General features: G+C 39.1%; 1 protein-coding gene across 2 annotated transcripts; it reads left to right on the top strand.

Moving 5' to 3' along the window:
- Positions 1 to 18: 18 nt before the first annotated feature.
- LOC106877053 (mitochondrial inner membrane protein OXA1L) lies at positions 19 to 14,531 on the top strand. Of its 2 annotated transcripts, none has more exons than XM_014925845.2 (9): positions 19 to 1,090; positions 2,788 to 2,961; positions 4,521 to 4,728; positions 5,502 to 5,645; positions 8,725 to 8,810; positions 9,912 to 10,076; positions 11,671 to 11,775; positions 13,282 to 13,441; positions 14,275 to 14,531. In XM_014925845.2, exons 1-9 carry the CDS (start codon positions 1,016 to 1,018, stop codon positions 14,424 to 14,426), a joined length of 1,269 nt encoding a protein of 422 aa, XP_014781331.1. In that variant the 5' UTR covers positions 19 to 1,015; the 3' UTR covers positions 14,427 to 14,531. The 2 variants fall into 2 exon arrangements, with proteins under 2 accessions (XP_014781331.1, XP_052822856.1); XM_052966896.1 differs by lacking the exon at positions 19 to 1,090 and adding an exon at positions 1,741 to 1,854.
- The last annotated feature ends 1,401 nt before the right edge of the window (positions 14,532 to 15,932 follow it).

Below are 15,932 nucleotides of genomic sequence, written 5' to 3'. Positions count from 1 at the left end.
GACGAAGAGAAGTGTCGCTCCTGGTCATGGCTGACACAAAAAGGAGGGAGAAAGGAAATGGTCTCTGTTATATAGACTATGCTAGGACGCAGTTCAGATTCTAAACAAAGGACTGATCTTTAAGTGACTATGAAAAGGTCTTAGGTCACGTGTTTGCTATACATCATTCACTGTGGAGATGCAAAGATAAAGAGATTTAAGAATTGTTTGACAAGAAACAAGCGAATGGTTTCAGTTTCGAATAACAGGCAGGGCCAAGCCAAGTCTTTACACATCTTATCCACGGTTTCTTGGCCAAGCACGAGGCAACTCTGCTTTTTGATCTTGGCAAACTTTTTTGTTCCCAAAGTAAGAATCCTAAAAGTCACTGATTTCATACGACAGCAAAGTTCGACAAAAATTCGTTGAGAACTGCGCACTAACGCCAGAAAATGCTTTCCAAGTCGTGTTCCGAAACTGATGTAACTTTTAGTTGTTTCTTTGTATTAGAAAGAATGGGAAAACAATCCATTATTAGAATTTTATGGACTTATGAATATATAATAATATTTATGTGTATAATATGACTTCAACAAATTCTTTATTATTTATATGAGACAGTTTGAGTCAATGAAAGAACCCCAACGTGGTTGTTTGACCTGCTGGAAATAGTCGTCAAATCTTCTTTGAATCTCGTCCTATCGAATTAAAAAAAGACTTGTTAGATAATGTTGTCTTGGGTTCCCTGGACATAGGGGAAAAACAGGATGAAGATTAAGATGTCTTCATAGGTTTGCTCAATCAGAGCTGACCTGCGGCTAAACAACAACACGAGACTGTAAGTAAGAAACAAAATCAGTTTTTTTAACTCATCAGATGTAAACTATCTGTACTTTACAATCCTTCACGTGAAACGAAATTTTATACAATCCATAGTTTCGCTCACCAGTCTTTGTAATTCTAATTCCAAGTTTTTAGGATCGTTTCGTTTTAATCTTCTGTTCCATATTTTAGATGTAACCTGTTATACAACATCATGGCTACCTGCATGGGGCATGTGCGTTTATTTGATATAACGAGAAGAATTTCTCGAAAAGTATGGACTCAGAAGGTAATTATTTGTTACAAAATTGATGATTCCTACCTCTGGAAAAGTTATGATTTTAAATGAAAGAATGTCGTTTTTTTTTTCTTTTAACTTTATATGACTTTACTGCTATCACAACCGGTAATCTCTTGTCGTTGCTTATCTACCGATTAAAAGATTTCTAAGTAATTATCTACAGAATACTGATCGCTTATAATATATCATTTGTATGTTCTATAAAATAGTAGTTTATATTATTTTGGGGTAGAAATAAACGTTGTTTATTCCCTTGTTGGGTTGGTTACCCTTCCTGTTGACCTTCAGCGCACCGTTCGTCGTCATATGACGCTAATACAATTGTTAAACTGTTTTGTTTACAACTACTCGCTAACACACTTCAAATATAAATATTAGGTATATTTGCAGTTCATTGATACAAATTCTTGCAAAGATACTCTTGTTATTTTTAGCGATTCCTTAATTATTGCAAAGTTATTGAAACGAAGAGGTTTATTTGTTGGTTGCATCAATGACGTCTTATCATTTATTTTAAATATCTATCAAAGCGTGATAATAAATGTTAATAAAAGAAATTGGAAGTTTTTTTTTTATCAATTGTATTTGGTGGAAGAGTGATTGTCCAGAAGGGAAAAAGAGGGACCTTCGCAAGACGACCGGAAGGGGACGAGATGACGTCACATCGGCCAGCGATAGGTCAAGTCTTTCTTACGATATCTGCGGGCGAAACAAGACGTCGAGGTCTGGACTTATTCTGCCACGGTGCGAGGGTAGGTGGAATCAGTGATCACCAATCGGAATAGAATTCACATACAAGGGGCTACTGAATTGGTGATTAAGCGTCGCCTGGGAATCCTGCTTACCTATCTCAGAGGTCCTTAATGTTCTATGCATCAAAACTTCTCTATCTCCATGAACAGAGATTTCAGAAACGGTCTCCAATGGGGGCCATATCAATCTTGTCTCTGTCAATAGTTCAAAAGCACAATCACTGCCCTTATCAAAGAAACACACGTTTAGCTTCTCTCTAGTCATAAATAATACACAACTAAATCCTAAGTTGCTACAAATTCTAAACCTCACTGTCTCTGATGATCTCTCCAGAACTGTATTTCCAAAGATTGGTCTTTCCTCTTTAGGCCCAGAAAATGCTTTAGTTCTTAATTCTCTAAAAGGTTGAAGTACTGCTCCTGTGTGTGCAGCATCCGCATCTTTCTGATGTATCCCCTGAAAAACCACCTAGCTGAAAGACATGGATGTTCACTAACACTCCAGCTTATGGCCCCACATATACTGTGTTTTTGCTCTGCCTTTTTTATTCTTTCACTTTGGATTATCACTTAAAAGTCAGTCAGTCTTGTGTTGCCTCTCTGCAGGCTCTCTTAACTCAGTTACCTAATCCCATTTTGTATCGGTACCCTCTCGCCTGATCCTGCGTTTTTTACTACATTCAATCTTCCTTTTAATTATGTCTGAAAAAATGATATATTCTTTTTGAGTAAGTAGAGACAGTGTAAGGGAGGTAAAATAAATAATAAAAAAACTGAAGAAAACTGTGGTTAGTTAGTAATTTGTCTGATCTAACTCTGTTAGGGTTTGACCATAATACCATACAAGTTCATAAATTAAAAAATAAATCCACCATTTCATCTTTATTTTATTGCTGTATTAATTTTGTTTGTAAAATTCTTTATATTTTGTAGATGAACATATCAATGTTAGCTTCAAGGGAATACACAGTAGCTTCTCTCAACCATCTCTGCATAGGACGCTCTTCGTTGAATAAATTCAGTCTTCGGAGACCACATATTGCTCTTGCATCACCTTCTTTATTTAATTCTACAGATGCTGTGAACCAGGCTGCTTCAGCAACAACAGTAAGCTGTTCTTTTGTATATTTTCCAATCTGTATTTAGTTATTATCATATGGTTTTATATATTTTTAACCCTTTTGATATCCACCTGAAACCATCCTGTGAGCTAAACAAAATCTGACATCAAATCTTCAATGTTAACTTACATTCCAAATAAGGGTGTCGAGCTGGTAGAACCATTAACACACCGGACAAAATGCTTAGTGGCTTTTGTTTGTCTTTACATTCTAAGTTCAAATTCTACCAAGGTCAACTTTGCTTTTCATCCTTTCGGGATTGATAAAATAAGCACCAGTTGAGCCCAGGTGTCATTGTAATCGACTTACCTGTTCCCTTGCACTTGCTGACTTGGTGTTGAAAATTTGAAACCAGTTCATGTTCCAACTAACAGTTTAATAACAACAAAATTATTTAACTAAATTTTTCATTATTTTCAAAATGAATTGAAACAAAAGCAACATAATTAAAAAAGAAATGGTAGCAAAAGGTAGTCAGTAATTTTGATTGGCTTTCATCATCATCATCATCATCATACGTCTCTTTTCCATGCCGGCATGGGTTGGATGGTTTGACTGAGGTCTGGAGAGCCAGTGGCTGCACCAGGCTCCAATCTGATCTGGCAAGAATTCTACAGCTGGATGCCCTTCCTAACACCAACCACTCCGTGAATGTTGTGGCTGTTTTTTATGTGCCATCAGCACAGGAGCCAGTCAGGTGGGCCTGGCATCGATCATGTTGGGATAGAGCTTTTTATGTGCCACCAGCACGGGAGCAAGTCAGGGGGCACTGGCATCAGCCATATTTGGATGGTGCTTTTTAAGTGCCACCAGGAGCCAGTCAGGGGGTACTGGCGTTGACCACGTTTGGATAGTGCTTTTTACGTGCCATTGGCACAGGAGCCAGTCAGGGGGCACTGACATCGGCCACCCTGATATAGCTACAGCTTCTTTTCCCATTGCTCTGTTCAATAATGTATTGCCACAGACTGTTACAAATTCTTTTTCTTGAGATTCTGTAACATTCAAAGTAAACTCTATGTGGAAAATAATACTGTTTTTCCAGAGAGGTAGATATGTCTTATACTTTATACTTGTTTCAGTCATTGGACTGCGGCCATGCTAGGGCACCGCCATGAGGAGTTTTTTAATTGAATGAATCAACCCCAGTACTTATTATTTTTTTGTGTAAAGCCTGGTACCTATTCTATCAGTCTTTTGTTCTGAACCACTAAGTTATGGAGGATGTAAACACACTAGCACCAGTTTCCAAGTGGTGGTTGAGGACAAACACTGACACAAAGACACACAGACAATGGGGTTCTTTCAGTTTCTGTCTACCAAATCCATTCACAAGGCTTTGGTCAGTCTAAGACTATAGAAGAGGACACTTGCCCAAGGTGCCACACAGTGAGACTGAACCCAGAACCATGTAGTTGGGAAGCAAACTTCTTACCACACAATCACGCCTCAGAATATTTAATGCTTGAACTCAATATTTGTTGCTCAGAATTACTTAAATATTACTCTTACCTCTTATTAATATACAATAATATTTCTTTCCAGGATAGCTTAACAAGCAGCTTACCTGCAGGGTACATTCCAGAACCACCGCCTCTACCACCACCACCAGTAGAAACATTGAATGCATTAGGAGAACCTACCTTCTCTAGCCTGGGCCTAGCCTCCTGGACACCAAGTGGTTTGATACAAAGTGCTTTGGAAACGCTTCATGTCAGTGTTGGTCTGCCATGGTGGGGTTCAATTGTTCTAGGTAAATCATTGTTTCTTTCTTTAGCAACAGAAATATTTCTTTTCTTGTGTGGCAAGTAAACAGCATGAGAAGTGCGTGAGGAGTCTGGTGACGCCTGGTTCAGTGAGATATAGATACTGAATGTTGAAGACCTGTAAAGGATATTACACAGCCAATGATTCAGTAGATGTGTACTTGTTAGCCTCCCTTTTCCCATCTGATGTCCTTTGTCATCGTCGACAATGATGGATGAAGTAATGAATTGTGAGCCTTTATAAACAGGCTCGGTTGAACAGAGAGAGAGAGGATATTTTCTGTAATTTCACTAATATATTAGCTAACTTTAGTATCACTTTTTAACACTTTTAGGAAAAGCTTTTGATGCTTTTCTAAGCTGTTATAGGTTAGTTTGGTTTCCAAATTGAAACAATTACATAACATGTACTTGTTTGTTAACAACTCAACTATGAAGTGAGAGGGATGCATATTTTTCAGTTGTATCATCATCATCATTTAACGTCCGCTTTCCATGCTAGCATGGGTTGGATGATTTGACTGGGGACTGGTGAACCAGATGGCTAGCATATATTAATACCATGAATGTAGCACAAGTAAATCCAAAGACCCAGTCTTCAGCAAAATGGAAGTGGAAATAGTAAAAGGATTTTATTCAAGTTAAACATTTCAAGATTTATTTTCCCTTGTATTCTCTGAATGAGGAACTTTTATGTTCCATATTCTTCATTTGAAACTAATTCCTGTTGCAATCTTTTCCATTTGTTTATTTTCTTTAGGTACAATTATTGTTCGAATGTGTATGTTCCCTCTTGTGGTTTTAGCTCAGAGGAATGCTACCAGCATGAGCAACCACATGCCTACTATTCTACGTCTACAACAGAACTTCTCTGATGCTCGCTTGAGTGGCAACCCTGTTGAAGGTAAGCTTCTCCCAGATCACTATTAGTGGTTGAACACGTAATTCCATCCCTTATTTAACATGTCTTCCTGATATGTTTTATTGCCATAAGGTTTCAATTAACTTGAGGATCATTATTTCTGTTAATTAAAAATAAAATTTCAAATGAACCAATGAAGGGGTCTCAATTTTTTTGCTTGACTTGTTAGAAATAGCAAATAAAATACCCTCAAATCACATTTTACTGTCTTAAATAAGGAAAGGACACAATAGATAATGTTGACCCAAAACACACCAAAATGGATAGAATGGTCATGGATGTAATGTCTTTCAAGCATAGTCCTGCTTGATCAGCCCTGACTTGGGGTTAAACAACAACACTAAATAAATATTCAAATTTAAATGCTTAAAATTAAATTTTAACTGAAGTTATTTAACCCAGGTCAGCTCTAATTGAGCAGATCTGTGATCAAAGGCATTCTGGCCATGACCTTCCTGCAATTTTGGTGGGGCACAATGTATCCAAGATGACTTTATCTAATGTGTCCTTTAAGGTAGTAAAGGTGACTTGGCTAGGTCAGTAGGGGTTGTTGTCTTGTGAGTATTTGGTCCCCTCACTATTGTTGGTGTTATGAAAAAGCCCCCAATACATTCTGTATAGTGTGGCATTTTGAATGGCATCCAGGTGTAGAAACTGTGCCAAAGTAGACATTGGAACTTTGCACAACCCTCTGGCTCATCAGTTCTATTTGAACCATCAGACCCATGCCAGCATGGAAAAAAAACATTAAATGATGATGGTGATGATATAATTATTTTAAAATTTTGTCATTAAGGTTGATTATGCATCAACACGTGTATGAGCAGGCCTGGGCATGGCTGTTTATTTTAACTAAGACTGGTAGTTGGCCATGCAAGCAAGTCTTCCTTCTCCACACGATCAGTATAGAAAGACTTTTGTTTTGGACTGATACAACTTGGCACCAATGATGCCACAGGCCTTGGTGTCAGAATGCCAAAAACTGGAACAGATACTGCCAGACAACTTGCCTGTCTTTCCAGTTGCTCTATTAATCCACTTGCTTTGGATTGGTATTCTTTTATTGACCTTGAAAGGATGAAAGCAAAGTTGACCTTGGTGGAATTTGAACTCAGAATGCAGTGAGTTGGAACATACTACAAGGCATTGTATCCAGTGCTATAACGATTTTGCCAATTTGCTCTTTTATATTGTGGTATAGTTGTTTGGCAAATACACTGTCTCAATGTGTTGTTTCATTGGGATGATGTGATTTTGTTTTTCTGTTTTTGCAATCATTGAGTTGGAAGGAAGAAAGGGAAGTGCCAGTAACCCTTTCCAGGTCCTCTGAGTGTGGTTGGAGGAAAGAAGGAAGTTAATGTTGAAGTGGACACTTGGTCTAAGGATAATTGTAACAATTTGTGCTCTAGTAAAGGTATTCAAAAGCCAGGTAGCATTGTTAAGTCTAGGTCTCTGGAGCAGAAGAAGTGCATCTCAAAAGCTTCTACACAGTTTCTAACTACCAAATTTCACTGTTAAGACTTTGGTTGATCTGAGTCTACAGTAAGAATGCAATGTACTGCACAGTGGGATCGAACCCAAAAATGTGTAGATGCCAAGAAAAACCTTTCAGCCATATCTTAACCACACAGCCATACTTGTGTCCAGTGTTAATCACACAACCTTACTTGTGTCCAGTCTCAACTACACAGCCATACAACCACACAGCCATACTTGTGTCCAGTCTCAACCACACAGCCATACTTGTGTCCAGTCTCAACCACACAGCCATACTTGTGTCCAGTCTCAACCACACAGCCATACTTGTGTCCAGTCTCAACCACACAGCCATACTTGTGTCCAGTCTCAACCACACAGCCATACTTGTGTCCAGTCTCAACTACACAGCCATACAACCACACAGCCATACTTGTGTCCAGTCTCAACCACACAGCCATACTTGTGTCCAGTCTCAACCACACAGCCATACTTGTGTCCAGTCTCAACCACACAGCCATACTTGTGTCCAGTCTTACTCACACAGCCATACCTGTGCCAAGTCTCAATCATACAGCCATACCTGTGCCTGGTCAAAACCACACAACCATACCTGAGACCTGTCTTGACTGCACAGCCATACCTGTGTCCAGTATTAACGAGACAACCATGTCTACACCTGTTTGTAACTACAAAGCTTTGCCAATGTGATATGGTGAAATGTAGGGTTGAAAATTAAATTCTGAATTAAAAGCAGTTCTAGTAATGTAAACATTGGGTGTACATACATAGCGTTTGAGTTTTGTTTACATGTCCATTTTCTGTGGGATAGTGTCTGCGGAAAGCTCCCTACATGACGCTAAGTGTTAATGACTGAGGTCATTCGGAGCAAGTTGTCTCGCCTGATCTGGGACACTTGGTTATTCTTTAACACTCAGTGATTTGTAGGGAGCTTTTTCAAATGCTGTCGTGCAGCAAATAGGTACATAAATAAACACATACACAATGTATGTGCAACCAATATACTTTATGTATAGTTTTATTGATGCAGTATCTGTTATGTGGTCGAGGCATAACTTTACTGGCCGATGCCAGTGATGTGTAACTGGCATGTAAAAAGTATCGTTTGAACATTGGGCCTCATGGAGGCAATGACAGGTGACCGAGACCTTTGGCAATGCACCATGCTTGAGAAGACCTGTCAAGCCAAGTGAGAGAGCAGTCATGGCTGATGCTGGTGTGATGTAATTGGCACATAAAATGCACCTGCTACACTCTTGGAGTGGTTGGGCGTTAGGAAGGGCATCTAGCTGTAGAAACCATACCAAGTCAGATTGGAACCTGGTTACCAGTTCTCAGTCAAATTGTCCAACCCATGCCAGCATGGAAAACGGGCATTAAATGAATCGTCATCATCATCGTTTAACGTCCGTTTTCCATGCTAGCATGGGTTGGACGGTTCGACCGGGGTCTGGGAAGCCAGGGGGCTGCACCAGGCTCCAGTTTGATCTGGGAGTGTTTATTGCTTGATAATTGCTAGGCACATTCTTTCTAAAATTCTTGTACTATTTATTTTACCCCTTAGCTTCACTTGCTGGCAATGAACTAATAGAGTATATGAAACGCAACCAAGTAAAACCTTTTCGGAACTTTCTTGTCCCATTAGCACAGGTATGTAAAATTAACGATAATACAGTTTCAAATTTATTATTTTTTTGTTTTGGTTTTATGCTAGTAATATTTGCCACTTTTTAAAATTTAATTTTATATCACACTTGGTGAACAATAAGTTCATTGGTAAAGCTTTCTGATGGGGCAGTAGCTGGTTCACAGTATTTCCAAAGTTGAGTGTGACTAGGGAGTGTCTGTGTAACTCGGTGCAGAGCAAATATCATCAGGGATCTCATTGGATAAGCAGCACTTTTTGTGTTTTTTAAACCTATCTTTGTTAATATACATCTGTGAAATGTTTACACATATATAATGGCCTTCTGCCTACTTTCCATTTATCAAATTCTGCTCTTAAGGCATTAGTCAATTTGACATTGTATTAAGCGATACCTACCCAAGGTGCCATGCAGCAGGATTGAACCTAAAACCATGTAGGTGTGAAATGAAATCTTTAGTTACATAGTCATACTTCTGCACCTTCATTTGTGAGATTTTGTTGGTAGGTATTTATATATCTATGATAAGATGCAATTCATGGCTGCAAGCAGTGGGATCACTGTATGTCTGAAGAATGCTTCATTAGCAATGTAGATTCGATGAGTGAATGAGTACATTGAGTGAATAGGTGCAGGCATGGCTATGTTAAGAAGCTTGTTTCCCAACCACATGATTTCATGTTCAGTCCCAACATGTGGAACTTTGGGCAAATGTCTTATATTATAGCTCTGAGCTGACCAAAAACTTGTGACTGGATATGGTAGACAGAAATTGAATGAATCCTATTCTATGTATGTGTTTGTGTGTGGGTGTATCCTTGTCTTGACATCATGTGGTTGTTGTAAATGAGCATCACTGTCATACAAGCAGTGTCATTTATTTTCAGTGTTCTGGCCATCGGGAAATATTACCTGGCTTGGAAAACAGGTAAGGATTGGCTACAGGAAGGACATCTAGCTGTAGAGAATTTGCCTCTGTAAACTCTGTTCAATCCATGCTAGCATAGAAAAGTGGACTTTAAAAACAATGATGATGATGATGTTGATGATCTGTCTTTTGATTTCCAATTGTAATTGTAGTTTTTGTTTTTGTTTCTTTATTTAGATGCCAGTTTTCTTATCTGTCTTCATTGGTCTGCGAGGGATGTGTAACCTTCCTGTGGAAAGTTTGACCACTGGTGGTATTCTGTGGTTCACTGATCTCTCTCTGGTCGACTCCTATTATGCTTTACCATTGCTCACTGTGACAACATTCTTAGCTACCATAGAGGTATGAACATTTCTTACTTTGTCTTCGTATTAGATTCAGTTTTGTGGCTTGCTAGAGTCCTCTGCTGGTGCCATGTAAAAGTGCTCTTGCCGGTTCCATGTTAAAAGCACACTCTGTAAAGTGGTTGGCTTTAGGAAGGGCATCCAGCCATAAAAACCAAAGCAAATCAGACTGGAACCTGGTGCAACTCTCCGGCGTGCCAGCTCTGGTCAAACTGTCCAATCCATGCCAGCATGGAAAACAAATGTTAAAGGATGATGATGAAGTACAATTGGACAGAGGGAAAGTATGAAATATTATAAAGCAATACCCAGCTTTACCTGATTTATAGAAAGTATAAAAAAGATATATACCCTATGTCCATAAAAAGATGTACCACCATGCAAAATTTCAGCTATGTAGCTTGTAAGTCACAAAACTGCGACTTACAACCTAGATGAAAATCTAAGACTTCTAAGAAATGTGACTGTCAGCTTTTCTAGAGCAAAAATCTAAATTCTTTTATTCAATGGATTACTCAAGAATGCCATTCTCTAAACATTTGTAACTTTCTATGCCAACCTGTACATTTACTCTGATTCTCTCTTCACTATTTTGGCTTATAAAGATATCTTGAATAATTTTGAAAGTAATGAAGAATTTAGTATTGATTTGGTGTTTGTAATATAAATTTACATGACCGCTGGACTGGCCCTTGTGCAGGTGGCACGTAAAATACACCATTTCGAACGTGGCCGTTGCCAGTACCTCCTGACTGGCCTTTGTGCCGGTGGCACGTAAAAGCACCCACTACACTCAGAGTGGTTGGCGTTAGGAAGGGCATCCAGCTGTAGAAACTCTGCCAAATCAGATTGGAGCCTGGTGTAGCCATCTGGTTCACCAGTCCTCAGTCAAATCGTCCAACTCATGCTAGCATGGAAAGCGGACGTTAAACGATGATGGCAGGTTTAAACTTACATCAATTTAAACAGGAAGTTTGCATAATAGAATCAGATAGTCTCAGGTTGCTATAAAAATGTTAATAATATAGACATCCGTGGCTTGTATATAAGAACAGTTAAGAAGTTGGGATGTAAAGTGTAGCTGGAACAATAGAGATGTGAAACGAGAGATTTAAGTAAATGTATTCCAGTGTTAGGAGGTGATGAGTGGAGTCAATTAGATCAAAGTCTTAGAGGAAGAATACGCTTGCAGATTGCTTTTCAATGTTGATCAGACATTGCTTGTTTCTTGATTCAAGTTTTGATATTATTGTATCTGAAAACTTTTACAACAGCAGTTGTATGTCTTGTTTTTCAAGTTAATTTTAAGGGTTTTATTAAAAATCTATTCGACATGCCTTGAAAATATTATTTTTGAATGTGGAACTTATTCTCCACTTTCTCATGAAATAACATATATTCTTGTCTGTTAATGTTCTAATGAGATGTTGAGGAGTAGTGTTAAAGAATCTATGTATATAAATGTAAAAACAAGCAGTTTTCATTCAAGCTTATTTGATGTATGTTTCGTTATTTTATGCAGATTTTGTGAGTTAGTAGTCTTTTGCCTTCATGTCTATATCATACTGATTTCCAAATATCTCTTATTGCAGCTTGGTGTTGATGGTGTAAAAGCTGGAACCATGTCTCACACAATGAAGTGGGCCTTCCGACTGATGCCTGTTGTTCTGTTTCCCATTATATCAGGATTTCCAACGGTTTGTATTGAGATACTTTTCTACAGCTTCAAAATCTCTGTTTGCATGCCATTCAGTGATATACTGGAAACTTTATCTGAGTTAGAATCCCATTGTTCTATATACAAGATCATATGTTCCTAGATGTGTATGGAAGACTGGCACCTGTGCCAGTGGAGCGCTAACAGCACCGTCCGAACGTGATCATTGCCAGAGCAGCTCTCTGGCTTCTGTACCGGTGGCATGTAAATAGCACTATTTGAGCGTGATCGTTACCAGTGTCGCCTTACTGGCACGTGAAAAAACATTCGAGCGAGGTTGTTGCCAGTGCCACTGGACTGGCTCCTGTGCAGGTGGCACGTAAAAAACACCATTTTGAGTGTGGCCGTTGCCAGTATTGCCTGACTGGCCCTCGTGCCGGTGGCATGTAAAAGCACCCACTACACTCTCGGAGTGGTTGGCGTTAGGAAGGGCATCCAGCTATAGAAACTCTGCCAGATCAGATTGGAGCCTGGTGCAGCCATCTGTTTTGCCAATCCTCAGTCAAATTTTCCAACCCATGCCAGCATGGAAAGCGGACGTTAAATGATGATGATGATGATGAAGAACCCTTCTGCATAATAAGGAAGTTGACACTTGTATTCTGTTTTGATTAAATTAGATTTTATGTTTCTGTCACTGCTGTGTTGAGTATGTGTGTTGGTAAAGAGATAGAAGCATTAATTCATAACGCATGCTACTATATCAGTATTACCATCATCATTTAACATCCACTTTCTATGCTGGCATGGGTTGGACGGTTTGACTGAGGACTGATGAGCCAGAAGGCTGCACCAGGCTCAGTCTCTAGTTCTTAATACCTGGCTGTCAACATTTTACTACTAGCTGACCACGTGCCATCAATAATGATGGCTTATTGTAGTATTTTATATATAAATAAGATACAAAATAAGGTACATAATAATCACACAAACATTCACATACTTCCCTTGTACACGCATACACACATACACACATATGTTCACACAGAGTTGAAACGTTGATTTTTTTTCACCCCTTCCATTCTCATTACTATTGCTTTCTCTCACTCCCTCTCGGTCAGTGCTATTACTCTCACTACTTCTCCTTCACTGAATTACTATTTTCTCTCCTCGTCTACATCTGGCATGATTCTGGACAAATATATATAAAAACACTACGCTCATTATTATATTAAGAGATTGCATAAAATTTGTTATGCTTGTTGTAAATTCGTTTTGATCAAGAAGGGCAAGTTTGTGTAAATGGGAGTAATAGAGTTGATGAAGCAGGGCTGTAGGGGACAGAGCACATTAGAGGAAACTGTCATAACACTAAAGGGTTAAAGAAAGATGAAACTAGTAGTTAGATTCCCATTTCAAGTTGTTGACAGTCTTGTTGTTAATTACAGAGCTTAATTTTTCCATAAAGGAAAAATGTGTAGTGAAAGAGTTGAAACCGTTATTGCATAGGTACCTTTGATGTATGTCTCTGTTTGCTTTTTTCCAGGCTATGCTGTGTTACTGGTTTACATCGAACACCTTTTCACTGATCCAAGTTTTATTTCTCAAGATCCCAGCTATCCGAAATTATTTGAATATTCCAATGCTTGTTAAACACGACCAGACAAGCATCCGGAAGAAGGGATTTATTGAAGGATTCAGAGAAAGTGAGTATTCTTTTAGTGTATGATTTGTATGAAGAACTGTTCCCTTTTAAATGTAATTTGATAAGGGACAGAACTCATGTCTTGTGCAGTCACTCCTGCACTTGTACCAGGTGTCTGGTCCAAATTCGTGCAACAAAGTAAACTCCACAACAAGCCACCGAGGACCAGGTAGAGGTGTTAAACCACTTGGTGTGTATTTGGGTTTCACTTGAGAACTGAACTGACTTCAATGTCAGTGGTTCTGGCAGTAATATCTGAACAGTAAGAAGAAGGATGATGACTTACTAATTTAAGATGAAAGATCTTCAGTGAACCTTACTTACTAAGGAGAACTTACCTCAAGCAATAGCAATAGGTGCAGGGGTTTATTGTGAAAATTGCTGTTCATGTCATCTTCAAAACAGAAGTCCCTTCCTTCTACATTGAATCGCCAGTGCTGCCTGACTGGCTCCTGTGCTGGTGGCACGTAAAAAGCATCCACTACACTGTCGGAGTGGTTGGCGTTAGGAAGGGCATCCAGCTGTAGAAACTTTGCCAGATCAGATTGGAGCCTGGTGTAGCCATCCATTTCACCAGTCCTCAGTCAAATCGTCCAACCCATGCTAGCATGGAAAGCGGACGTTAAACGATGATGATGATGATGATGATATTCAGAGTCACACAAAAACAAACAAAAAAAATACTCTCTGCTAGATAACTTGGTACTTTGCTTTTATCCAAGTTGTATGATGTCGATGTGTGTTGACATGCAAAAATGCTTCATCTAATGATGATTAATCATTCAATCATTGAACCTCTAGTTATTATTGATAAAATATTGATTTCTTTTTCAGGTTGGAACAACGCCAAAACTGCTGCTGAAATGGAAGAAAGACAAAAAGTTGATGCTCTTAAATTTAAAGAAGCTGGTATGGGTCCAATTCAGAAGACCTATGCCTACAACCCAAAGGCCATTTCTGCTAAATCAGCTGATAAAAGGAAGTGAAGTGAAATGAGTTTTTATTAGTAAACTGGAATTGAAGGCCTTCATCCATTTTTGTACATAGTGAGATACTGTTTGTTCATAAATGTTCCATATTTCAATGAAAAATGTCTTGTTTCAATTATTTATTTATTTATTTATTTATTTATTTTTGTGTTTAACCCTTTTGTTACAGTATTTCTGTTGAAATGCACAACTTTTGTTTCTGCATCATCATTGAGAGGTGTATTGAAGTAATTGGTAAACCCCTTCAATGTAGCTACCTATATAAGCTCATCTCTCTAAGCACACACTATTCCTTATTTCTTTACTGCCCTCAAGGGGCTGCACACTGGGAACAAACAAGGACAGACAAATGGATTAAGTCGATTATATCGACCCCAGTGCGTAACTGGTACTTATTTAATCGACCCCCGAAAGGATGAAAGGCAAAGTTGACCTCGGTGGAATTTGAACTCAGAATGTAGTGGCAGACGAAATACTGCTCAGGATTTCTCCTGGCGGTGCTAATGTTTCTGCCAGCTCGTCGCCTTCAACTAAGTACACACATTCCTGCAACCAAAGGGAGAGCTCTATATTGTTGTTTGACCGACTAGAAATGGCAGCAAAATCTCCTTCAGTCTCACATTTCCAGCTGCACAATTACTGCAACTCTACTGAACCACCTAAAAACTTGGCTTCAAAATAGAAGGGGCCATGTAGCTGCTATCAAAACATTCGAGCGAGGTCGTTGCCAGCGCCGCTGGACTGACAACTGTGCAGGTGGCATGTAAAAACACTATTTGAGCATGGCCGTTGCTAGTACCCCAGACTGGCCCTCATGCTGGTGGCACGTAAAAGCACCCACTACACTCTCGGAGTGGTTGGCGTTAGGAAGGGCATCCAGCTGTAGAAACTCTGCCAGATCAGGTTGGAGCCTGGTGCAGCCTTCTGGTTCGCCAGTCCTCAGTCAAATCATCCAACCCATGCTAGCATGGAAAGCGGACGTTAAACGATGATGATGATGAATCTTTGTAATTGCATCATTTTTTTCCTGAGAGTTTGGTCATCTAAGTGCATGAGTCAGACTGAATAATGCTGGTTTCTAATTTAGGCACAAGGCTAGCGATTTTGAGGGCAGGGGTTAGTTGATACCATCAACACCAACACTTCATTGGTACTCCATTTCATTATCCCCTGAGGGATGAAAGCTAAATTGAGGCTAACAGAAATTGAACTTAGACATCTCAGCTTTTATGTTAATGAAGATGAGTGCTAAATAATTCCTTCGATAGGTACAGGCCTGGTTTTGGGGTAATCAGTTTGCTTTGAAACCATATGGTTTTTGGGTTCTTCAGCTATATCCTTAGGCTGTCCAAAACCTTGTGAGTGGATTTGATACATGGTAACTGAAATAACCTCATCACGTGTGTGTGTGTTACTGTCCCCTTACCTTGATATCACATGATAGTTGTAAACGTGTGTCACCATCATGCAAGTGGTGTCCTTTGTTTGTAATATTTTGTGGAA

This window comes from Octopus bimaculoides, chromosome 4 (genome assembly GCF_046866305.1).
Source record: "Octopus bimaculoides isolate indiv1 chromosome 4, ASM4686630v1, whole genome shotgun sequence".
Classification (NCBI taxonomy): Eukaryota; Metazoa; Mollusca; class Cephalopoda; order Octopoda; family Octopodidae; genus Octopus; species Octopus bimaculoides.
This window is presented reverse-complemented; position numbering and strand designations above follow the sequence as displayed.